Source organism: Mustela erminea, chromosome 9 (genome assembly GCF_009829155.1).
Source record: "Mustela erminea isolate mMusErm1 chromosome 9, mMusErm1.Pri, whole genome shotgun sequence".
Classification (NCBI taxonomy): Eukaryota; Metazoa; Chordata; class Mammalia; order Carnivora; family Mustelidae; genus Mustela; species Mustela erminea.
The window spans coordinates 18,074,307-18,099,197 of NC_045622.1; the positions used below are offsets into that span (position 1 = coordinate 18,074,307).

General features: G+C 49.6%; 1 protein-coding gene across 3 annotated transcripts in view; it reads left to right on the forward strand.

Annotated features, from left to right (window-relative positions):
* The first annotated feature begins 5,391 nt into the window (after nt 1-5,391).
* Nucleotides 5,392-24,891, forward strand: part of UBASH3B (ubiquitin associated and SH3 domain containing B) — a 135,803-nt gene continuing 116,303 nt past the window's right edge. Inside the window, exon 1 of one of the 3 annotated variants that reach the window (XM_032359130.1) lies at nt 5,392-5,926. In XM_032359130.1, the coding sequence (XP_032215021.1) occupies nt 5,766-5,926 (161 nt within the window). In that variant the 5' untranslated portion in view covers nt 5,392-5,765. The remainder of the gene's footprint in view (nt 5,927-24,891) is intronic. The other 2 variants (XM_032359129.1, XM_032359131.1) reach the window with 2 other exon arrangements.

Below are 24,891 nucleotides of genomic sequence, written 5' to 3' on the forward strand. Positions count from 1 at the left end.
CTGGATGTTGGGCATTAAGGAGGGTACGTGATGTAATGAATACTAGGTGTTATATAAGATGATGAATCAATGATCTCTACCTCTGAAACTAATAATACATTAATGTTAATTAATTTAAATTAAAAAATAAAAATTAAAAAATTCTTCATGGGGTTTAGCAAATCTGACTCCATCTGAAGCCCATTGTTTTTTTTTCCAGTGTATTATGCATGAATTGGAAAAACATATCTAAAGCAATGTACACAATCCCACAAGGATTCATTAAAATGTCTTTTGTAGAATTTTAAAATAAACTTACATTTTTAAAAATATTCATAAATTGTATCTTATAACCCCTAAGATCACTAAATTTTTATTTATTTATTTTATTCTATTATTTATTTATTTATTTATTTGTTATTTTCTTAAGTAGGCTCCACACCCAGTGTGCAGTCTAATGCAGATCTTGAACTCACGACACTGAGATCAAGACCTGAGCTGACATCAAGAGTTGGCACTTAACTGACTAAGCCACCCAAGCACCTGAATTTTTAAATGGTGAAAATTATTTTTCCAATTATCTTGGTTCATGACTATTGTTTCTACTCTTTTATTTATTTTTGTAAGATTATATTTTTAAGTGATCTTTACACCCAACTTGGAGTTGTAATGTACAACCTTGGGATCAAGAGTGCTCTACGGAAGGAGCCAGCAAGATGCCCCTGCCATTCTTTTAAGTTCGAGGGAGGGTTTGTTGGTTGGTTTTTTTGCTTCATATCTAGCTATTAAGTTTTATTCTATTTCTTAGAAATAAAATTTCCCCTTTTGCTGCTTTTACAAAAAGGAAGTGGTGTGAGGCGAGGGAAAACCCTTATTATTTTTTTCTTTTAGCTTGTACCGTATTTCACAACGCTTCTATTGTTAAGTGCAAGTCGGAAACACAAACCCTGGGGCAATGACATTTGGGATAAAGTCTTTACAAAGAGAAAACAGGGACAATGGAGTGTCTCCTACTAGGATTCCAGAATGACAGGCTGGGATTTTTGTTCAAAGATGAGCATGCATAAATAAATAAATAAATAAATCTCTCCTCCTCTCTCTGTCTTCCTTTTGTAACGGAGGGAGGGATCTTAATTTTTCCAATGTGTGAGGAAAAATACAAGGTTTGTGTTGGTTTGGAGTGATGCTCCAAACTGTGTTTCTGCCTTCATTTTCCTCCTGTGTCACATGGCTTTACCATGTTAGGGTAGGCTTTACCCCAGCCCTAACCCTAACCATAGACTTTCCATGTGTCTATAGTAAGTCTTAAGGACAAATATAATACTGTGAAATAGTCCCCAATCTTGAGGTCCTTAGATCTGTTTGAATCGTGCCTCAGGACAGGGTAGGATTGATATGCCTTTTTTTTTCTTTTAATGTTTTCTTTTACTGCGGTTTAATTGACCTACAACATCCTGTAAATTTAAGATATATAGCATACTGATTTATTTGTATTGCAATCTGATTCACGCTGTAGCATTCTGTTGAGTCACATAATTATCATTTCTTCTAATGCTAGAGTCTGTTCTCTAACATGCTACCTGTGTGGAACCTTCTCTCTCCTGAGCCCGCCTCTCACCCTCTTCCCAGGAGCCCCCTCCCCTCTTGCTAGTTCCACTCCATTCCTCTTTATGTTCACTTTTACTAAGTTACGGTCTCTCTGAATTAGACTGGGCATTAAAGATTAGCTAGTGTAGTGGTTTTCAAAATGTTCTCTCATTCTCTAAACCATCTTCCCACAGAAAACCTTACATAAAACGCCCATGATACAAAGCTGACAAAGTGTACCCGCTCTGAGAAGAGGAAGAAAGGATGGTATGCTTCACCCACACCACCTCCAGTTGATAACCCCAACAACCCCTGTCCATAAAGCATCCCTTGGCAAAGTCCAAGGGAGCCCCAGCCAAAGCCAACACCTTCATTTGGCAGGTGAAGAAGCTTAAGCTCAGAAATGGGCAGAGAACATATCCAAGTTACAGCCGACACATCTCGGCATCCCGATTCCCAGTGCTGGAGCCCTCCCATGCCTGTCCTTTCTTTTCCTTACCGCACAGTTTCAAAATCTTCCGACCATGAGGAATCCCCTTGAAGTCCAGGGGCTAAAATCAGGCCCAGTGATGCAAAAACTGCCTTCCATTGCCAAAGCAACATCCCAACCCTCGGGACTGGAAACATTCTGCAGCCACTTGACCTTTTCTCAAAAAGAGAAGAAAAAGACAAAGACAGGCTTCTGAACTTACAAGTGCAGTGAACTGGACCCTGTGACCATTTCAGGAGGGCTACCACTGGAATTAAACAGTGCCGACGTGAACAAAAATAAGTTCATGGTCCAGGGTGGACTTTGGTATGACCTTTTGGTGGAGAGGGACAGGACGATGTGCTGTCCCTTCTGAGGGAGTAGCTTGATGCTGATGGGTCCGGACCACTCTCCTTCCCCTCCTCCTTCCCGTTGCTGTCAGACACCCTGTCCGGTGAAGAGTCATCCCTCTTTCCTGTGTACTATAGCGACAGGGACATGTATAAAGCTTCCCCTAGAGTTTACAAGTTAACACAATGGAAGTACATTGCATCCTGATTGCCAGGGCTCTATCCTGGGCAGGACAAATGGCAGCAGTCCTAAATTTAAGCAGGGAAGCAGGCTGAGGAAGCCAGCCTGGGATTTCTGTCAAAGCACTCTAGACCAAACAATTCCCATCCAAGGAGTCTGGTTTTCCATAGTGATTTTTCCAGGCTACCTAAAACTATTTTTATAGCCATCATTTCCTCTCACAGTCTGCCCTAAGGCAGGGAGAGAGACCTATTAATTCAATTTTTCTGGAGAAACAGAAATCCAGCAATTTCGTGTCAAGGGGACGAGTCCAAAAGGTAACCAAATTATTTTAATGGTCGACATCTCTTCATCGTCATAACCATGGCAGTAAGTGGTTGTTAGGACAAATTTTAAGCGCTCAAATCCTGGCTCTGCCATTTACTAGCTCTGTGACCTTGAACAAGATACTTGATCTCTGTCTGCATCAATATCTTCACTCGTCAAGGGGCCTCTGATAATACGGCAGGATCCACTTTAATGTCTTAAGGGAGTAAATGAGTTGCATATGTAGGAAACTAAGAACAGCACCAGCATATAGTAAGTTCTCGATAAATTCGAGTTATTATTTGTTTCGTGCTTCCACAAAATACTTCCACAGACTACTCCCAACTACTACCTCCCAACTAGCCTCCAGATCCTTTGATTCTCAGCCCAGGCAGTTGGAAGAAATTCAGAATATTGGGTAAGGTCCAGCATCCTTTACGGAACACACTCCCGGAGGTTAGTCTACTAGGTATGGTTTTCTTAGCCCAGTCCTGTCTTTTTTTCCCTGCTCTGGAAAAGCACTCTGCAAAAGGCTCCAGGAAGCTTCCTCCGCTCTGGCAGAAGCTCTCACCCAGGAAGCATGAACTTTCCCTCCCCCCTTACACAAGCAGAAGGCAGAATTATGCACATTGTTGCTAAACCCTAGTAGTCCTAATCTCCCCACTTCTACCACCACTGGACTTTCTTTAGAAAAGCAATTCTAGCCCAACAGAATTCAGCTGTGTCATTTCCCCTGGTAAAACCTTCAGATGCCTTAGAAAGCAACATCAAAAAACTGTTCATGGGGACGCCTGAGTGGCTCAGTGGGTTAAGCTGCTGCCTTTGGCTCAGGTCATGATCCTAGGTCCTGGGATGGAGTCCTGCATCAGGCTCCTTGCTTGGCGGGGAGCCTGCTTCTCTCTCTGCCTCTGCCTGCCACTCTGCCTGCTTGTGCGCTCTCTCTCTCTCTCTCTCTCTCTCTGACAAATAAACAAAACAAAACAAAACAAAACAAAACAACAAAAAAAACTGTTGATGGCTAGAGCCTGGCTGGCTCAGTGGGTTAAAGCCTCTGCCTTCGGCTTAGGTCATGATCCCAGGGTTCTGGGATCGAGCCCCACATCAGGCTCTCTGTTCAGCCTGCTTCCTCCTCTCTCTCTGCCTGCCTTTCTGCCTATTTGTGATCTCTATCTGTCAAATAAATTAAAAAAAAAAAAAAAACCTGTTCATGGGCTCTGGTCACCATCCCTCCCCCACACTCCAGGCAGGGAAAGGAGTTGACATTTTCGGAGAACCCCATGTGTGTGAGGTTAGGTTACTATGATGCACATGGATAAGGGCGTGGGGCTGGAGAGGCAGAAGCAACATATCCAGGCACCACAGTCAATAAAAGCTTTCATTATACACTTACCAGCTCTATGATCTTCCTCAACTTTTCTAAGCTGAGTTTTGTCAACTGCAAACTGGGATGATAATTGTATACACCCCATAAGGGTCATAAACACTCAATGAGTCAATTCATTACTATGCTTAGCACAGTGATGGACACGAGAGTCCAATACATGCTAGGTCTTATTATTATTATTTCCTGAGAAAGAGCAGCTGGGGTTTACTCTTTCTCTTTTCCATTAAACCAAGTGGGGCCATTGTCCTTGACTGAAGACAGTAACTTTGTCTCCAAATGAAAGAGCATTAACATCCCAAGCCAAGTGTGCAGTGTGAGGCGGGTGTGAGTGTGGTGAAGACTCCCTACTTCTTTGAGGTGGGAGTAGTTTTATCCATCCTATGATGAGAATTCACTTATGCATCCCCGATGAGCAGGATGATCTAGTCTTCCGTTGAATTCTTTCATTGACAAGCTGCTCATTCCCGAATGAAAACCAACCCACTGCATTTTGAACACCTTTATAATTAGAAAGCGTTCTTTCTCTGTTCCTTCTCCCTCCCCTCCCTCCCCTTCCCACTTTCCCTGTCCTCCTTCCTCCTTCCATCTTCCCCTTTCTCTCCTTTTTTCCACCCCGCCCTCTCCCTCCACCCCTCTCCTCTCCCAAGTCTGAGAGCCAGAGCTCCCAATCTTTGTCCTGAAGTCACTATCTTGAGAAGTCCTGGAGAGCACGGCCGGTTTTGGGTCTGGCTACTTGGCCAGCGGGTAGGAGCTTGGTCTCCACCGGCCACAACAATCCTCCGGATTTTGCATGGTCTTTCCGAAGTAAAAGCTTCTATCTGGGCCTACAGGGCTTGGCTTTATGGTTCATTACTGTCATCCATCAATTCGCCCAATTTCCATTATTAACCCATCTAGAACCACACGAACCACATTAAACTTGACACGGGTTGATCTGGCGTCTGGAGGCCCAGCTGACTCAATGGGCGAGCCGTGGAGAAGGGTGAGGCGCTGGGAGCGACTCCCCAGGACCCACGCACACCCGCAGCCCTCGTGCGCCGGAGTCCTCCGCGCAGCAGCTCCCGGACGCTACAGCCTGCGCCCGGCCCGGAGCAGGCGCGGGCAGCGCTGTAGCTTTAAGAGAGGGGCGGGGCCCCGGTACTGGCAAGGCAGGGCCGGCCCACAAGGCTCCTTTTCCTTTTTGATCCATTCAAAAATTACTCATTGCAAATTCCCGGACCGCTAGGAGCCGAGAAGGAAGGGGGCGGAGGAGAGAGGACCGCTGCCGGCGCCGCGCTGGGGGCACCCGGGGGCCCGAGCAGCTGACGGCGGGTCCGGCCCAAGCAGCCCGCGGGCCGCCCTGGCTCCGGTGGCCTCACCAGGAAGCGTCAGTCTCGACTCTGGGGAAGCTCCGAGCGCCGCCTCCGTCGCCGCCTCCCGCCCGGCGCTGGGTCCCCGAGCCCCCTTCCCTGCTCCCTCCCGGACGCTCGGGCTCGGGCGCTTTCCCCGGCGATGGCTGGCCGCTGAGCCATGGCTCAGTACGGCCACCCCGGCCCGCTCGGCATGGCTGCGAGAGAGGAGCTGTACAGCAAAGTCACCCCGCGGAGGAGCCGCCAGCAGCGCCCCGGCACTATCAAGCATGGATCGGCGCTGGACGTGCTGCTCTCCATGGGCTTCCCTAGAGCCCGCGCGTAAGTGGCGGGGCTCGCGCCCCTCGCGCCCCACGCGGCCGGCCCTCGGCTTCGCTCCGGCTCGCCTCCCGGCGCCCGCCTGACGGACGGCGCGCTCCCCGCTGCCCACCACCTGCTGGGGCAGGACCGGCGCGCGGGCGGCCCGGGACTCGGCCCCTCCCGGCGCGGGTGCCGGGGCAGGCGCGGCGGGGAGCGCGGGGCTGGCGAGGGCGCCTGCCGGGGGTGCCGAAGGTGAGGCGCCCCCCCCCCCCCCGGCGAGGGCACCGGGGTTGGCTCCCAGGTACCGTGCCCGGCGGGCGGCCCCCGTGGTGGGGCTATGCGGGTGTCTCGCCGGCTCCCCGAGGTCTCCGGCGCCCGGCCCCCGGGGAGGCGGGGCCCCAGCTAGGATTCGGGCACCCTCTGGATCCGGAACGCGGGGCTGGTTTAGGATCCTCTCCGCTGGCTGGGAAGGGGCAAGGGACCTCGGGGCGGAGGGGCGGGCGCTCTCACCGCAGCAGCTTCCAGCTCCGGATGTCGCTCTCGGGTTCGGTCTCCCTCCGGAGTAGGAGGAGCGGGAGCGTGGGTGTTGCTGCGTGTTCATTGATAGGGAGGATGGAATGAGGAGAAGCGATTCCTCCTGGGGACCTGGGTTCTCGTCAGTGGTGACGGCAGCGCGGAAATCTGTGGGTGCCTGAGAGTAAGGAGGGGAGCTGTCTTCCCTTATCCTTCTAACCCCTGGAGGGCGGGGTGGGGAAGGGCCGAGAGAGCGCAGGTGGCAGTCCTTGCGGCTCGCTGGGAAGAGGCCTGGCCGCCTGCACAAGGCAATGGCAGCAGGAGTCTTCTTCAGCTGGCCAACCAAGACCGTGGGGCTGGAACCCTGCCTAGGAGGAAACCAAGGCCAGGCGGCCAGGCCCTTCTTTGGTTAATTTCTGGCGTGCAGAATTCTTCGGTGGGGGCACAGGGCCTGCGATCCTGTGGGGGCGCTGCTTCTTTGAATGACATCACCTGAATGGGAGAGTTGGGCAAACTTTATGGGGAAGGGCCAAGTTAATGAAAAAAACATTTTTCTCCCCCTTTTTTTCAGGTGGCCAGTCTAGGTAACCCTTCCCCAGCTTTGGGGCAAACCTTCCTTACTCTATTCTTTACTAACTTGGCTGTGACCTTGTAACCAAAGCACACCCCTGGTTTTATCTTTCCACCCAGCCGGCTGGGACAGACAGTCAGGAAAGTGGGCCTTGGGAAGTCAGGAAATACATTGACGTTTTTTGACTCGGGTTGACTTTCAAGCAATGAAGCTCCAGTTCCCGATGCCAGAGTTACAGAGAAAATGGGAGGCTTTGCAGGGCCGCGTGAGGTGTGGATGCTGCAAGTTGTGTCCTTATTCTGGTGGATGGCTGTGCACACCTTCCTTAAGCAAGGGGATGTAGAGGCTGGGGAGTTCTTCTGGGCAGGGCTGCAGAATTAGCATAGGACCCGGCATGTAGGCCAGCATTAAGGACCTAAGTAGCTCAGTTAAGAGAAGAAATACGTAACTGAACTCCTCAGACTGTCATGTTTGCTATTCACACCTGCTTTAAAGGGGGGTCTTTTCTTCCTGGGCTGGGTCCAGGAGGTCTTGTCCATGTCCCAACAGATTAGGATGATGGTCTAATTTTGGCCGGTTCAACCCCTGAGATCTCCTCATAGCAAGCATTTATGGAGTACTTAGGATATAGACTCTAACAGGCACTTGACCTTTCCTAACCATTGTATCCTCCTAGCAACACACTGAGAAATGTAACACGTATGCTCATCTTATGCATTTAGAAACAGAGGCTTAGTCACCTTATGTAACTTGCTCAGAGTCACAACACTAAGCAGTAAGGCTGGGATTCAAACCCTCAGGGGGTCTGCTTAACCTCACCTCCAGAGCCCGAGCACCAGGAGTTAATGTAAGTGACATGCTTAGTGCATGTCAGGCTTAGTGCCTGGCACGCAGTTGGTGATGATTAGGTGTTAGCTGCTGTATTAGTTTCTGCTGCTGCTCTAACAAATGACCACAGTCTGGCTGGCTTGAAACAACAGAAATGTATTTTCTCCTAGCTCTGGAAGCAAGAAGCCCTGAATCAGTGTCACTGGGCTGAAATCGAGGTGTCGGCAGGGCGGGGCTTCCTTCGGAAGTTCCAGGGGAGAATCCGTTCCTTGCCTCACACACGTCTTTGGCTGCTGGCTTCAGTTGGCTTGTGGCCACATCACCTGGACCTGGGAATGGAAGGTCACATTGCCTTGCTGGAGGTGTCAGACCTCCCTCTGCCTCTTTCCTGCAAAGTCACTAGTGATGGCTCTTAGGGCCTTTTCAGATCATTCAGGAGAGCCTTCCCAGGATCAGCCTTCTCAGCTCAGGATCCTTTATCACATCTGCAAGATCCCTTTTTCCCCCTTTTTTCTTTTATTTTTACTGTAAGGTAATGTTCACGGTTCCAGGGATTAGGACTTAGAGAGCTTTTGGGGAGCAGTTATTCAGCCCATCACAGCTCCTAGTATTATGACTAGCACTGCCTCTCTTTACTGAACAGGTGACCAAGGGGGTCCTAATGGAACAGCCTGGCCAGAAGGGGAGTTGGCTTTCCTGTTCCGTCTCTGTCAGATTCCCTGCCTGGGAGGAGGCGGAGCCCTTGGCTGTCCCCTGATCTAGTGCTACTCTCCCTGGGCTGCTGAGTTGAGAAGACAGAGAGCCAGGGCAACGGGCTTAGCTTCTGAGCAGCCTCCTTCTTGGGCCTTAAGCCTGGAGGAAAGGGCGTGAAGAAATTGCAGACAGAAGGGAGCGGTGATGGTTTTCAGGGTTCTGGGAGACGTGGCTGGGATGCCTCAAGGAGGGATGGGAGAGATATTTGGAACGTGGCCCTTTGGAGAGACTGGTGGTAGCCAAGGCCGACAGCTCTGGTTTCCCCATTGTGTGTAACTGAGTCTGGCATCGTGCAGCAGCAAGAAGCGACCTTCCACAGGGTTCTGGGTGAGCTGGCAGAGAGCTCGGGCCAGCAAGGCCCAGGTCCCCATTCCAGACGTGCTGTGCTGTGGTCGTGGATAAGTCACCTAACCCCTCGGGGCCTCACTGCCTCCCTCTGAGAGGTACGAGAGTAATTAGTGCTCGCTTTTAACTGCCCGACAGAGCTAAGGGAGAGGAAGAGTGCTGGGCCAGCTGGGTGACCTCAGGGTATGTTCCTTCTTACTAGGTTTTTTCCATCCCACCCCATTACCTTCAGCCCACAAACACTGCTGTAGAAGGGCCTGCCCTAGAAAGGACCGAGAAGTAGCAATTTTTGGGGGTGTCTGTGTGTGTGTGCACTAGGTTAGGAGGTGTTAGGGAAGCCTTTGGAAGGAAACCTTCAAGGGTCCAACATGGCCTTATCCCTCCCCCTCCCCCGTACGTAGTAGCTCTTCTAAACGTTCCTATTCCGAAAGTTCTAAAAAGAATGGTCCATATTGGTCACGACTGGAACGAGGTCCGTGGGAAGGCAAAGGAAGAGTGTGCTGAGCAAAGGCCTGGGGGAAGGGCATGCCTGGGGCCAGGAGGGAAGGCAGACCCGGAACTCTGGCGGGGGGGAGGGCTCGACTGTTGCTTTGCTACTTGATTTCACACCATCCCCTACTGGTCTCTATGGTTAGTGGAGGAGGGAGGCTCTTATCTCTTATCTCTTCTGCAGCTTGAGGCCAAGGGTAGGAGCATCACCTCACCATTGAATCTGAGATGTCTTTGCTGATACACCTCTGACCTTTAATTTTGTTTTGGCTGGGTCTGTTGGAGGCGGCCTGTGGCCAGATCTCTGTCTCTAGCAAATGGCTTTAATGTTTGCTGATGATGGAGAGACAACAGGCTTGCAAAAGGACGCGGTGGCAGGGGTTCCATGGCCCAGCACTTGTCCAGCTTCTGACCGAGGAAGCTGTCGGGCCTTCCCTTTTCCTCAGCATTCCTCATCAGCTTCTGCACCCAGCAACACCTGTCCTGTGTTGCGCACTAGGCTTTGTGAAGACAAAATGAGTCACAGGCAGGAAAGGACTTAGAGTAGTTGAAAATATAATCTGGACACCAGACAGAGAGGATTACAGTTTTATTGTGTTGACTGGAGGAACAGGATGTTAGGTGGTTGCTGGTTGAAGTCTCCGGCATAGACCTACCTGGGCTCTCACGTTGTCCTTTTTTGCTACGGGGAATATTTGAACAGTGCCTACCTAGTCAAAGAGCAGGACCGTGGAGGAAGGAAAGAGCTGGGATAAGCACCTTGGACTTGGCTTTGGATAGTGAGCTGCATTAGCTGTGCTTCGCCGCCCAAAGATAAAAGGCCCTCAGAGCTGCCTTCACATGGAATTGAGAAGCACCTTGCACCGCCCGTGAATTAAAGTATCCAGTTTCTCTGGCCTTCTCCAGCTTTCCTGGGGGTTGACATTGGATCCCGTGGAAGTCCTTGGTCAACTCAGCGTCTCCGAGTCCTGGCCGATTCTGTAGCTGCTTTCCCTGAGGTCCTGGGGTAGAGAGAGGACACCAAAGGTGGGCGCCCCGGAGCTGAAGGGATCTTCTTGGTGGGCAGAGCAAAGGACTTGAAGTTATCCATCATATCCATGCACCCAGACCACAGTCCTCTACGTCTGTTATTTTGCTGTCGGAAAATTGCTCTTGTGTGCGCCAAACAGCCCTCTTGATTGGCACAGCCGCGTCGTGAGGCAAAGCTCGGGGTGACAGCCTCGTTTTAAAGATGAAAAGGCTTGAGGCTCGGAGGAGCTCGGGCACTTGACCTGGGTGCGGCCCGGTCACCCTGAGAGTGTTGAGTTAAACCTGCAAGTCCAGGGACCTTCCCAGGCTGCTCACGAGGCCCTGGTTCCAAAGGGATGACTTCGCCACACATTTTTATTTTCAACTATTGAGGTATCATTTATGTACCTGAAACTAAATCTGTTTATGGATTGATCAGTTTTGTCAAAAGCGTACCCCCGTGGCATCACCACCACAAGACCCGGCACTTGCCCGTCACCCCCAAAAGGTTCCTTGTTCCCCTTTCCACCCTCTCCCTGGGGAACCGGCCTGCTTTCTGTCGTTATAGATTAGCTTGCATTTTCCAGATCTGCATGGAGGGGGAGTCCCACAGTGTACCCTCTTGTGCCTGCCTGGCTTCTTCCCTTCGGCATATTTTGGAGACATCCGTGGTGCTGCGTGAATCAGTAGTTCATCTCCTCGTGTTGCTAGCAGACCACGGTGGGTTTGAAATGACGGGTAACGCAGTTACAGCCCCTCGCACAGACCTTCTGTGGAACTTCCGCTGCGCCCTGGAAATAGAGATCGCGAAGCAGATTCATGTGCATGATCACTGTCAAGTCTCAGACCTTGTGAGTTTCTACTAAGGTTTGGAAGAGTGAGTGCCACAGAGAGTGACGAGGGTCCTGCTTTATGACTCTGTCCTGTGGTTTTTGCCCCATCCCACCCCCTGCCCTCCACTGCCTCAAACTCCAGCTGCTTTTTACCAAGGGCGTGGGCGGGCACTAATTCTCAGAGCTAAACGCTTGGCTTTTCAGAGAAGCCACATGCAAACCTAGGGGACTCTGTGTCTCCTACCAGCTCTCCTCTGGCCAGTGACAGAGGTGACAGAGGGATGCCAGCAACATCCCCTGCCTGCGTGTATGTGATGGGGTGTCCCACTGCTTGGGCAGCCAGGCACGGAAGAGACCCCAACATTGGCTGCCCAAGACACGGAAGTCTAGCCTGCAACTGGTCAGGCAGCCAGGACACGTTGGGCAAGTGGCTGGAAGTGCCATGCTTAAATTTCCCAGCCAGGAAAATGTTGCTAGTTGCAGTCCTTACCTCAAAGGGCTGCTGTAAAGGCAAGCGGTGCCATTCCATGCCCATGGCCACGGAGTCTGTGGCATCCGGTGAGCCCTCGGTGAAGACGGGGACCGTCCTACTACTGCAATGGTGATTCTATTCTGCTCGGCTCCTTTGTGGGCTGTCTCCAGGGTTCAGCTCCTCGTTCCTCATGGCATGGAGTCCTGAGTAGGAGGTAGGGGCTATGCCTTCCCCCAGCCCTTGAGTTCTGTTCCCTGGCACCTCTTTCTGCAGAGTGCCCTGAGGGGTACAAGGCAGAGGAGAAGCAGGCCCGTGGCACAGCCAACACCGCCCCCAGCTGCGGATTATAATAAATGGCCCGGGCTGGGGATATGCTGGAGCACCAGATGGTTGTCTTCTGATTAGCCTCACATGGAATCAGACTCCATCCCTGGAAAGAGAGAGAGGAAAAAAATCTCACTCAAGAGTGTGCTTCTCTGCCCTGAGATGGGCACAGTCCCTGCAGGTTGGAGCGGCTGCTGGAGAGGAAGATGCCTGCGGTCCCCATCAGGGCTGACAGCTCTTGTCTTCTTCTTTGGAGGATCTTCCCAGGGGCCACTGGGTGTCACCCAGAGGCTTGTGGGAGAATGTCCCTGGAGGATGGATGGATAGATGGAGCAGGGGCCTCTGCCCTCCAGACCTTCTGTCGGGGTTCAGGATTATGTGATAGGACATCTCCTTTCTTGTTGGCCCCTTTCTTTTCCATCAGGAAAAACGGGGAAAAACACCCCCCGTTTTTCCTGATGGCTTTGCCAGCATGTTCTTGGCCACCTCACCTGGGGGTGAGGCCTTTTGGGAAGGCCTCCGATGGACATCCAGAAATTGTCTGAGTTCTTGCTAGCTGCATGGTATCCTACTAAATTCTGTGCCGTTCTCAGGAGGAAAAGATGAATGCCAAGTTTCACCACCTGGCACTCTGAAGTCAGCTGTCGGAGGCAGCCTGGGCCTCTCTCTAGCTGGCTGAACACCCTCCACAGTGACCCTCCGGAGAGCAGGTGTACTTTTTCTGGGCGTGGGGAACAACACTTTACAGATAGTGTAAAGGTTCTGCCCTCAGTTCCCACCCCACCGGTAGCCCCACAGTAACGGAAAGCAAACTCAGTTTCCCTTTCTTTCAGACCCTGGCTTTGAGCTCTTGCTCTGCTCTCCCTTATTGGCTGTTTGAGTTCACACCCATCTCTGTCCTTTCCTCGGGGCCTCAATCTCCCCAGCTGTAAATGGGGTTGAAGTCAACCACATCTCATGCATTCTGGGGACCCGCGGGTGACATGGACCCATGCTTTTGGACAGCACAGGATGTTTTCACTGTGTCTCCTATGCTTTTCTGTTTTTGTTTTGTTTTATTTTCCCCAGTGCCTTACTGTCAAATTCTTCTTTCCTCCCTTTTAAGAAAACCCTTCAGGACTGCCCATTGATATTCTAGAGAGTAAATAAGCAGAAAGAATGATAGCAGCCAATTACAATGGGGAGGGGGAGAGCCATTTAAGTAGGGTACAATGGTATAATTTTCAAATTGGTACATAATGTGCTTTCTTGCATAAAACAGCCAGGGTGCTGGTTGAATGAAAGAGGAGGTTAGTGCCTTGAGCCCCGCCCCTGGGGGAAACCAATGGCTCTTGGGCACCTTTTTAATTAAAGGGGCACCTTCCCTTCTGGAAGTCACCAGCTGCTTGTGTAACAATTCACACTGCTCCGTTGCCCCAGTGGAAGCACGAACATTCTCGTACAGAAAGCAGCAGTGGCAGTCAACTCCACCAAGACGAGGGCTGTTGCCACACACAGTGGGAAGCTGGAAGAAACACCAGCAGAGAGCCGCTCCCAGCCGTCTGGAAAATGCCGAGAGGAAGCTGATAGCACAGATGGCCAGAGGCAGCCGAACATTTCAGATTTCTGTTGAGGTGTTGCGGGTTCAGCCTTCTCTATGAATCAGGTGGCAGGCTTGTTTAGAATCCCGCTTCTGGGTTGACTGTGCCCCATTCAAAAATATTGACTGTGAGCGTTGACTCTCTAAATGTTTCTTCTCTGATCTCAGGTAGGAAGCACTTTCGGAGCAGGGAAGAAATCTGCCCTGATGGCTGCTTTTATGTACAGTCTTGTTGAAACACAGACGCACGCTCCGAACAGCATGGAGTTGCTGGAGTTCTGAATCCATGACATCGCCTACGTCATCCCTTAACCAGCCTGTCCTTGAGTTGACTGTGGACGCAGCATGTGTTTGCTTTCTGCCTAAGCAGATCTCACCCACCCTGGGGAACTCATTCAATCACAACGCATTTGGCTTCTCTTCCCTGAGCTTCCCTTTACCCCTACACCCCGCCCCGCCTCCCCACCTCCCTTCTTCTCTCTTCCTCTCCCTTTCTTTTCTGGTCTCTTCTCCCTCAATCCTTGTTAGGCTTTGCCCTGTGAAGCAGGCAGCGAAGAGACAGGGTCATCTCTAGATCCCTGCAAAGATCCCAAGTCCTTTGTCCGAGGTCTGAAGCCACTTATGCATCGTGATTTTTTTTCTGCTTCAGGGCCTCTTCTGATATATCCTGACAAATGAAATATGGAGAACAAGACAAGAAGAGAGAAAAAAAAAAAAATCCAAACACCATATGGTTTTACATATAGATAGGATCTAAAAAAAGCAAACAAACAAACAAAAAAACAAAACAAATGAATAAACAAACAAACAAAAAGCAGAAACAGGTCCATCAATACGGAGAACAAGAGTGATGGTTGCCAAGGGTGGGGGGATGGGAAAAACGGGTGGAGGGGAGTGGGAGGTACAGGCCCCCAGTCCCGGAATGAATGAGTCACAGGAAGAGAAGGCACAGCATAGGGAATATGGTCAAAGGTTCCACACACAGTAGTGTTGAATATGACTGATGGTAGCCACGCTCACGGTTGGGGGTGGGCACAGCGTTCCATAAAGTCTTGCCAAATCACTCTGTTGTGCAGCTGAAAGCAATATAACATTGTGTGTCAACTAGACTGCAACGAAATTTAAAAAACAACAATCCAGTATCGCATATGTATTCTCTCCATCAAACGTTTCCTTGGGAATGCCTACTTTGTGTGTGTGTGTGTACATTTCACCCCCTGTTTATGGGCAACTGTGCTAGCCTATTCTAACAGGAGTTAGGAGGAGGACATAGCGTCATTATATATATGTTATAAATATATATAAGATATGAATATATATTAATTATATATATATTATATACATATAAAATCTCTGCCCTCAGGACCTGGCAGTCTAGTGTGAAAGACAGACAATTATGCTACCGTGTGACCTGTGTGCTGGCAGAGATAGAGGCAGGTTGTAGGTGAGGAGGTGAGGAGGGTTGGTAACCAGACAGGGAGCCCAGAAGGGAATTCAGGGTGTGAACAAGATGGTGTCAGGACCCTTCCGTTTGAGAGGTGGGAGTTTGGGAAGATCAGTAGACCGTTTGAATGATTTCATACACACCACAAGGGAAGATAGAAGCAGATTTTAATCTAAACTTGGGTCTCTTGACTCACTCTGCTCATCACTCTCCCTGCCCCCCTCTGTCACCATCTAGCTCAGAAGGAAAAGGAAACATGTTGGCTACCAAAAGAGCTGGCCCATAGTAGGGCCTGACTTTAGGTTTGACATTGTTTTGTTTACTCTTTTACTGGGCATTTACTGAGTGCCTGCTGTATGCCAGGAACTTGTTAGGAATGTGAAGGTTGTCTTCTCCAGGAGCTCAACCTTCTTCAGGAGGGCAGGACATAGAAACCTTGAATGTGATATCACAATAGCAATTACTGCTATAGTCAAAGTTTGAGAAAACCCATGTGGGACCACAAAAAAAACAATTAGTGTAACTTGAGAAGGTTGAGGAAAGCAGAGGAGGTGATAATAAAGGCAGACCTTAAATAATGAGGAGAGCTTTTCTTGGTGGAGAGGAGGGGAGGCATTCCAGTCAGAGAGAACAGCTTGACTTTGGAGCCAGCCGCCCCGGGGGCTGGGATCGGTGGGAAGGAGACACAGAGGGAGTGAGAGGTGAGGCAGAGAAATGAGTTGGGACCAGACTGTTTGCTGGAGGTTGTAGCAGAAGGCCTGGCAGTAGGTGTAAAGAACAGGCAGAGTGAAAAGGAAAGGAAAGAAGCCAACCCCCAGGGATGGTGTTGTTGGGGACCAGCTGGTGGGTAGAGAAGAAAGGAGGTGAAGGAAGCTGAGGAGGACTGTTCAAGAGGCAGGAAAAGAACAAAATGACAGGTGTCATGGAAGAAGGCAGGGGAGAAGAGAATTTCATGACAAAACTGAGTTCAACGAAATATTCCGTTCCCTTCCCAATGCCCAAGTCAGTAAAGCTGGTTGTGAATGAGGTGTTCCCGGATGGAGATTCCAAAGCCTCTCTATGGGGTTTCCAGTAATCCTCTCCAGCACCCCCAGACTCCTGAGGATCAGGACCCCGGGATCCTTCCCTTACCCTCTGACAGCCCTTACCTCAGACACCTAGAATCTTCTTTCTGAAACTGAGGCAGCTGACTGAGATCTGACCATGAGATCTAGATTCTAGACCATCCATCTAACCATCCATCTAGATAGAAGAATCATCTTTGCTTTAGAATTCCCTCACTTCTAGAGATTTTATGTGCTCTCCCATCCATACCTCGGTACCCGGCCTCACCTATCCGTATCTGCACTTAGCTGCCCTCACTGGAAACCATGCCGAGATCAGCAGAGGATCCTTGCCGGAGTGACCCTTCCCTCATTATTCAACGCCTCTTTCCTGGTGGTTGCTGCATGCTGGTCAATGTGTTAAGTACTGTGGATAAAGCATTGAGAAACCTACTCAGCTCCTCCTTGCTTTGGGCTCTGGCTGAGATCTCAGCCCTCTATGCACTAAGCTCATTTTCTCTAATTTCTTCTCTCCAGTAAGCTCCTACCACCACCACCTCTCTCTTAGAAAGAGCTCACCAAGGAATGCCCAGGGATCTATGCTCTGTCTGTAAGACATCAGGATTCATGGGGTGGCCAGTGGTCAGGGACCAGAGCACCTTCCGTGACCCCGAGGGAAGGTGTTGTGCAGTTTTAGAAGTCACTGCAAGTTGTCCTACACACACGGGCCCACCTGCACTCACCTACAACCTGGACATGAGTGGGCCCGTATGGAATGTGAATGGATGATGGATTTATTCGGTGCTCTGGAAGGAAAAGCTAGAGGAAAGAAGAGGGAGAAAGAAACAATCAGAAGACCTTGGAGTGGGGGTACCTGAATCAAGGTTGGAGAGAGTACATTTACCCCAAAGAATGGGAAGTTGTACTTTACGTGGTAGGTTTTATGTTTGTGGGCACTGAATTTCTGAGTGTTGGTGGACGTGGACAATGTCAACACAGGGTAATACATGGTTTTAAGTTTAGGACATTTGGTGAATGATAGTGGCTCTTCATGCGTTGCCAAAGGATGTGGAAATGAATGACATCTTTTTTTTTTTTAAGATTTTATTTATTTATGTGACAGAGAGAGAGCACAAGCCAATGGAGCAGCAGGCAGAGGGAGAGGGAGAAGCAGCCTCACAGGGTTCGATCCCAGGTCCCTGAACTTAGGCCACCCAGGTGCCCCATGAACAACTTCTTGAACACAAACTTAGAGAGAGCTCTAGACGATAGAGAGTATACGGAGATAGAGGTGTTCAAGAGGTTTGGTTATGGGGCGCCCTGGTGGCTCAGTGGGTTAAGCCTCTCCTTCGGCTCAAGTCGTGGTCTCAGGGTCCTGGGATCGAGCCCCTAGTTGGGCTCCCTGCTCAGCGGGAAGCCTGCTTCCTCCTCTCTCTCTCTCTCTCTGTCTGCCTCTCTGCCTACTTGCAATCTCTCTCTCTGTGTCAAATAAATAAATAAAATCTTTATTACAAAAAAAAAAAGAAGTGTTAGTTATTATTCCCATCTTAGATGGTGCCTCGTATTGGACTTCGTGACAGAGATCACTTCCCCTGGCTCGAGAGGCACACATGAGGCCTGGTAGGATCTGCTTCTGGGTGAAGAATCCCATGAAGGCTTCCGCCCTCCATGTGGGCTGACTCCGGTGTCTTTGTTGAAGCAGACTGTTCTTGCATGGAAAAGACCCGTAGAGGCAGAATCTCAGAAATGTACAGCTAGCATTGCTGGTGGAACTTTTCTAGTCCAACTTCCTCTTTCTACATAGAACTAAAATGAGACAAACAAATGAAGTGACTTTTTCAAGACCACCAGCTGGTCAGTGACAGAAGCAGACCCGAGAAGCTCTGCCTCCGAGAAGGAGATTGCTAACAAGGCTTTTGGGCTCTGTTTTCTGGAGGAACGGACTGGGCTGTTATCTTCATTAACCCTTTCACAGTTTCTCTGCCTTTTCTTTCTTTCCCTTTGGCTGCGCTCCTTATGTGTTCCATGTGTTTATATCTCAGCCCGTGGAAGAAGCAGCTAACGTGTCTGTGGCCAGTTGGAGAGGTCACCTCCGAGAAGGGTGGGCTGGGTGGGGAAGGGAGGGGGAAGCATCACACTGGTGATAGGGGCGGTGTGGGAGGGGACCGTTAGTTGTCTCAGTTACCCACCTCAGAGGGGAAGAGCCAATGTTGCCTTCCGCTATGGTGGAGGGAAGACTGGCTTTAGGGACAAAAGACTGGCTTCAAATTCTGGATCTGGCACTTTCTCAGGATGTGGTCTTGATGGAGTGTTTCGATGGGTTGGATGAATCAAAGTGAGGCCACGTATATACGAGCAATAAAAATCACAAAAGGTCATGCACGTGTGAAATGATACTACTGTTGTCAGGGTTTGGGTCGTGGTACTTTGAGGCTCTTCCAGAAAGCCTGTGACATGCTGGTTTTGCGTGACATTTGTTGGGCCGTTCTAGTCCTCCCTAACCAAGCTCTGCTCCTTCCGAGAGGCTAACGCTGTGAACGAGGAGCATGAGGAACCCCTTGACAGGCCAGCCGCATCAAAGTGAACACTTCCTTCTGGAAGCTTAAATTTTCACTTCACCCTTTTTGGGAAGTAGGGAACGTGAGTCATAATGAGTTAGCAAGTGGCTTTTGTGAACAACAAGAGGTTTTGTGAAATACAGCACATGTGACCAAAGGCCTGTGTAGTAGAGTTTCCTATTGCTACTCTAACAAACTTGTCATGACTTAAAACACCACCAATTTATTCTCTTTAGCATCAGGAGATCAGAAGTCTAATGCAGGCATGATCCCTAAAATCGAGATGTCGCTAGAGCCATGCTCTTGCTGGAGGCTGGAGGAGGGAACCTGTTCCCTTGACTTCGCCAGCTTCTAGAGTGTGCCTGCATTCCTTGGCTCATCGCCCCTTCCTCCTTCTACAGAAGACAGCCCTCCCACCTGGGCTTCCATCTGTCTCTGCCTCTCCTGCCTCACCATCTCCCTGAGAAAGACCCTACTGACTCCAGTGCTTCTGCTTAAGAGGCCGAGCTTAGTCACATCTGCAAAGTCCCTTCCGTCCTGGAAGGGAACATATTCATAGGTTCTGGGGAGTAGGACAAGGGTATCTTTGGGAGCCATCATTCTTCTACCACGGCATGTGTGTGCATGTAACACTCTCGGTCTGCATGTCCTTTTAGTTCGTGATGTTTTTGCACAGGACAGACATCTACCAGGTCTCCTCATTAGCTTTTCTTATCCCTAACTCCTCACTGGTTGTCTCTTCACCCTCACCATTCCACCCCAGCACTGAATATTCCTACCTAACCTTCACCGAGTGCCTACTCTGTGCCCAGCAGTATTTTAAAACATGACATGGGCATTATTTTGTTTATTCTTCATAACAATCTTATGAGATAGAAATTGTTATCATCCCCATTCTTCAGATGAGAAAACTGAGGCACAGAAATTTTTGAGTCACCCAAGACCACACAGCAAGTAAGTGGTAGACCCAAGGGGACTACCTCAGGTGGTCAGATTCCCAAGTCGGGCCTCCTAACCAGCACCCACAGTGTTGATGCATAGCTGGTGTTTAGTAACGTTTGACGATTGGCAGAAGGAAGCAAAAATGACTTGATGTCTTTAGATTACATAGAACTGGGGTCAAGAAGGCAACCTGATTGGTTGCTCACATGTTTAATCTCGTTGGTTTCATCTCTCAGTGGGCCCAAATAGTTGCAGTGTGGTTGACTGTCTACTAATTTTGTATAGAGTTGCTGTGATATCATCACCTTTTCCAAAAGCGTGTGTACGTGTTATGTGTACTACCCATCTTGGCTCCAGATTTGGGGAAGACAGGCATGGGATTGTACTCAGGAGTTTACAGAATACCATGTTCCTGTGAGCCGTGTCTCCCAGCCTCTATCTGTGGTGCAAACGGAGCCTCCACAACACACACAGGAAGTGTGCTCCTGTTCCCGTGGCCTCTGGGAGGGACTCCTTGGGTAGAGTACATAATGGTTTGCCTGCTACTCATTTGAATGAGATAATACACACAAGATAGTTAGTCCAGAGCCTGACTCTTCAGTGCACCATGAATGGTAGCTGTATAGTGGTACAGATCACTAGCTTTGGAATCACAGGGTTGTGTGGGACGCAGGAGAGGACTCTGGGTATAAGTCAATGGTCATTGCAAGTCTTTGGTGAGTTCCTAAGTTCTCTTCCCAACATTTTTAAGACTTGGGGCCTAGGGATACCTTAAGCATTCAGTTAATTGGGTAAGCCTTCTGGGGAGGGTCAGGGAGATGCGGGGAGTTGGCTGAGGTGTGTGGAATGGCTCTTCTCCTCCCTATAGAACTCTGTGCAGAACCACGCCACTCCCTCCTCCTTCCTGGCTCACAAGTACTCAGAGCTACTGTCCTTATCAGGAAGGATCCCCAACACGCCAGCACGGTGGTCATGATGGCAGGGGACCCTGGGGGAGTCAGCTTTTAGGTGGGTCTGAAGAATCAACAGATCATCAAGGTGAGCCTTTAGGCACCTCCAGGCTCACTGGAGACCTTTAGCAGCTTCGTGGGTCAGGATTGAGGAGGATGTTTGAAGTCCCTATCTTCCTCCAAGTGTAAGAGCACAGGCTCTCCACTGTAACGCCGGATGCACAGCCATAACCCCTTTGCTGTCTGGCTGCTTCAGGCGCCCCAGACCTCCTGGTGTCGCTTCATCCATCCAGCCTCGGCAGGAAGGTGGCGAGTGTGCTTGTGTTGTTCTGGCCAGTGGCTGGCAGCCCTGCGGGCCAGCGGAGCAGGGAGGTGGGCCGGCCGAGGACGAGGGGCTGGAAACCAGTAAAACTGCTTCGGCAAGATGGCGTGTGTCCTGTGTGATTGGGGAAGGCTTTTGAGGGACCGATATGAGTAAGACCCCATCCCTGACCGCAAGTTGCTCTCAAGCTCTTGAGCAAGATAGACTCAAGCAGAAGACGGCGATATCATGTGATAAGATAGAGAGGGAGGAAGGTTCTCTCCTCTGATATCTAGGGGGCTGTCATAAGAAAAGAGGATGCTTATTTTGTGGACTTTGGTGGCAGTTATGTGGCTGGGGGGTGGGGCAAAAGCCAGTTCACCAGAAAAACAATCTGGAAACCAGTGGCTCGGCTGTGGTATGCTCCAGGACCTTCTCTGCCCAGTTATGACCGACTGTGACTGAGGTTCCTTCTCAGCCTCCTCAGATGGACATAGGTTGGAGAACATATCTGAAGCCACCACCAGGGTTAGGCTTGGCCAACTTGGGATCTGAGGTCTGTGGGGAAGGATGTGAAATCTGAGGGTGTCCTTTATGAGGAACCTTCTGGATAGGTGCTTTCACATGCATGATTCCACAGCGCTGACGGTAAAAGAGATCATTTCCCCTATTTAAAATATGGATGGGTTGGGGGGATGGGGTTGGTGGGTGATGGGCATTAAGGAGGGCACATGATGAAATGAGCACTGGGTGTTATATTCAACTGATGAATCACCCAACTCTATCTCTGAAACTAAAAAAAATAATAAATAAATAAAATATGGGGGGGGGGAAAGGAGCCTAAAGAAATGCACCCAAAGCTATTCAGGGGTACAACTAGGCGGTCTTAGGACCATGCGCATACAAGTAGCCCACAGAGGGAGCTCACTGACTCCTGAGGTATTGAACAGCCAAGAGGTAGGAAGAACAAGTTGGGGGTGGACCTGACCTCCAAGTCTGCTGTCTTTAAAGTGTGTTCGTGCCAAGTCTCTGGATTCTCTGAACATCCCCTTCCCAGGCATCCCTTTTGGATCAGCCCCACCAGGGTTGGATTGCATTGTCCTCACGCAAGGGCTGAAGGGACACAAAATGCTGACCTCAGGGAGTCAGACAAGGGCCTCAGAAGGGGTGAGTCTCAAGCTCTCGCTTGGTGGGCACGTACTCACCAACGTGTAGTCGGCTCTGGGCATGTGACCACTTTGGGACAGAGGGAGTGGATAAGAGGCTCAGACAAGCAGCAGTGAGCCACAGGCAGAGGAGAGGGACAAGTCCAATGTAACCAAGCCAGGGCAGAACACCCCTGCCCCCCTGCCAGGAATAGGAAGAGAAAGAACTTGTGAGGAAGGAGGATGGCTTTGAGTTTATAATAGACTCAGGAGACTGGAATTTTCAGCCATAAAAGAAGTAGCCTTAAGTGAGCCTTGAACTCCTTGCAATAGAAAATTCCAGAAGGGCTGATGTTCTGTCTTTTGTCCTTGCAGTTTCTGATGATGGGGAGAATGTATGTTGCAACACTTTTTGCTAAAGGATCTGAGGTTATTTCCTTGTTTGGCTTTCTTTGCTCTGGAATTGCCTTTCTACAGAGGGAGCTTTCTTCTTTAATAGAAAAAGAAGAAGATCACCATCAAGGAGGAAGTACTACCATGTTTCTTTAGCCTTTCTCTGCTCACTGCTGGACTCCTGCCAGCATATTGGGAGTACCATCGGAGAGCTGTATGTCAGGGTCCAGAGTGCCTCTTTCTCTTCCTTGCACCAGTTTCCTGTTCCCGGGGTGGTTTTGTTTGTTTGTTTCAACATGCAATTATCGGGCTTGCTTGCTTGCTGCTAGGATCAAAAGAAAAAACAATGCATAAGGAATGGCCCCTGCTGCCTTGGTGCTCCCCATCTAATAGGGAGGACCAAGAAGTAGTCACATAAGTGTGTCGCACTCTGCCACATGCCCTGAAACAGAGACAGGTAGCTGGAGCTATGGAATGGCGAGGGAGCCAGCAAATGACTCTGCTTGGGGTTCTGGGGTTCTTCCAAAGATCTGGATATTGTCAAGCACCTTTCTTTACATGAGGCCCTCCAGGGTGTTGGAGAGAAACAGCATTTTTGAAGACTATTTTTTTAGAGGCGTTTTAGGTTCAGAGCAAAATACAAAGATTTCCCAAATGCCCCTGCCCGCATCAATATCACTCCCATCATCAATATCACTTCCCAGAGTGGTACCTTTGTTAAAACTGATGACCCTACACGGACACATGACCATCACCCAAAGCCAATAGCTTACCTTAGGGTTCACTGCTGGTGTTACGCCTTTCATGAGTTTGGACACATGTATAAGGACACGTATCCACCATCATGGTATCATACAAGATGTTTTCATTGCCCTAAAAGTCTCTGCGTTCTACCTATTGCCTATTTATCTCTCCCAACTCCACCCACCCCCCAAACCCTGGCATTTCCTCCTCCTGCAACCACTCCATTGTGTTAACTTTTTCAGCTCACTGTCCATATGTTGGCACCATCCACTATATAGCCTTTCCAGCTGGGCTTCTTCTGCCCATCTGGAATATATGTTTATATTCTGCCCAAAATATATATTTAATGTCCCTCCATGTCTTCCTGGCTTGATAGTTCATTTTTTTCTTTTTTTTTTTTCCTTTAAAGATTATTTATTTATTTATTTATTTGACAGAGAGAGAGAGAGCGAGAGAGAGAGAGATCACAAGTAGGCAGAGAGCCAGGCTGAGAGAGAGGGGGAAGCAGGCTCCCTGCTGAGCAGAGAACCTGATGCGGAGCTCGATCCCAGGACCCTGGGATCATGACCTGAGCTGAAGGCAGAGGCTTAACCACTGAGACTTAACCACTGGCACCCCGATAGTTTATTTCTTTTTAGCACTGAATAATATTTCACTGTCTGGATTACCACAGTTTATCTATTCACCAAATAAAGGACGTCTTGGTTGATTCCCAAGATTTGGCATTTTGAATAAAGCAGCTGTAAACATCCGTGTGCAGGTTTTTATGTGGATGTAAGCATTCAGCTCTGGGATGCCTGGGTGGCTCAGTCGGTTGAGCGTCTGCCTTCAGCTTAGGTCATGATCCTAGGGTTCTGGGATTGAGTCCCACGTCAGGTTCCTTGCTCAGCGGCGAGCCTGCTTCTCTCTTTGCCTGCCATTCCAACAAAGAGAGTTTGTGCTCTCTCTCTCTGACAAATGAATGAATAAAATCTTAAAAATAAAAGTGTTCAGCTTTGGGGAAATACCAAGGAGCTTGATCGTAAACACCACTCATAATCATCTTTTTCTGTGCCAAAGTCGCTAGCCTCGGTACCTTACAATCACGATGTCAGTTACTCTTCACTGAAAACCCATGCAGTTAGTATTAATAGACCCATTTGCAAATGAGCTAATGGGGGCTCAAAAGGTGACTGAACATGCCTCACGAATAGTGGCAGAGCTGGGTTTCTAACCCTAGCCTTTCTGACTCCAAAGCCCCTTCCATTAGATCTACAGTCAGGGTGCCTAAGTTTCTGCTTTACTGGTTTATTTTTGTTCCTGGATGACAGCTTTAAACTCACACACAGAGCTCTCGCACCCTGACTGGCAAATAAACGTTACTGGCAGCTCAGCCAGCTGCCGTTTCCTGTGTTTATAGCCCACATTGCAGGAAGGTGTTTTAAGAGTTGTTTCGAGTGTTGTGTCTGCTTTTCCTTGTGAAAGTGTGGATGCCACTTCTGAGAGGGAGGAAGGTGACATGGGCTGCTCAGTGTTGGGTGGCGGTTCCCATTTGGTGGGGATTTGGAGAGGAATGCTTCTGTCCCCGGATGAGATCAGAGGCTTTGTTCTGTTTGGTCTGTGACCATGTGGTCTCCAGAAGTCAATGGACTGTGAGGTCAAAGTTCTAGAACATGCTCTGCCGCTGATCTTTCCTGTGACTCTGGGTAAGATGGTTTACGTCTGCTTTGCCCATCTGTGCAATTAATTATCCAGAGTTTCAAGGAGTGCCA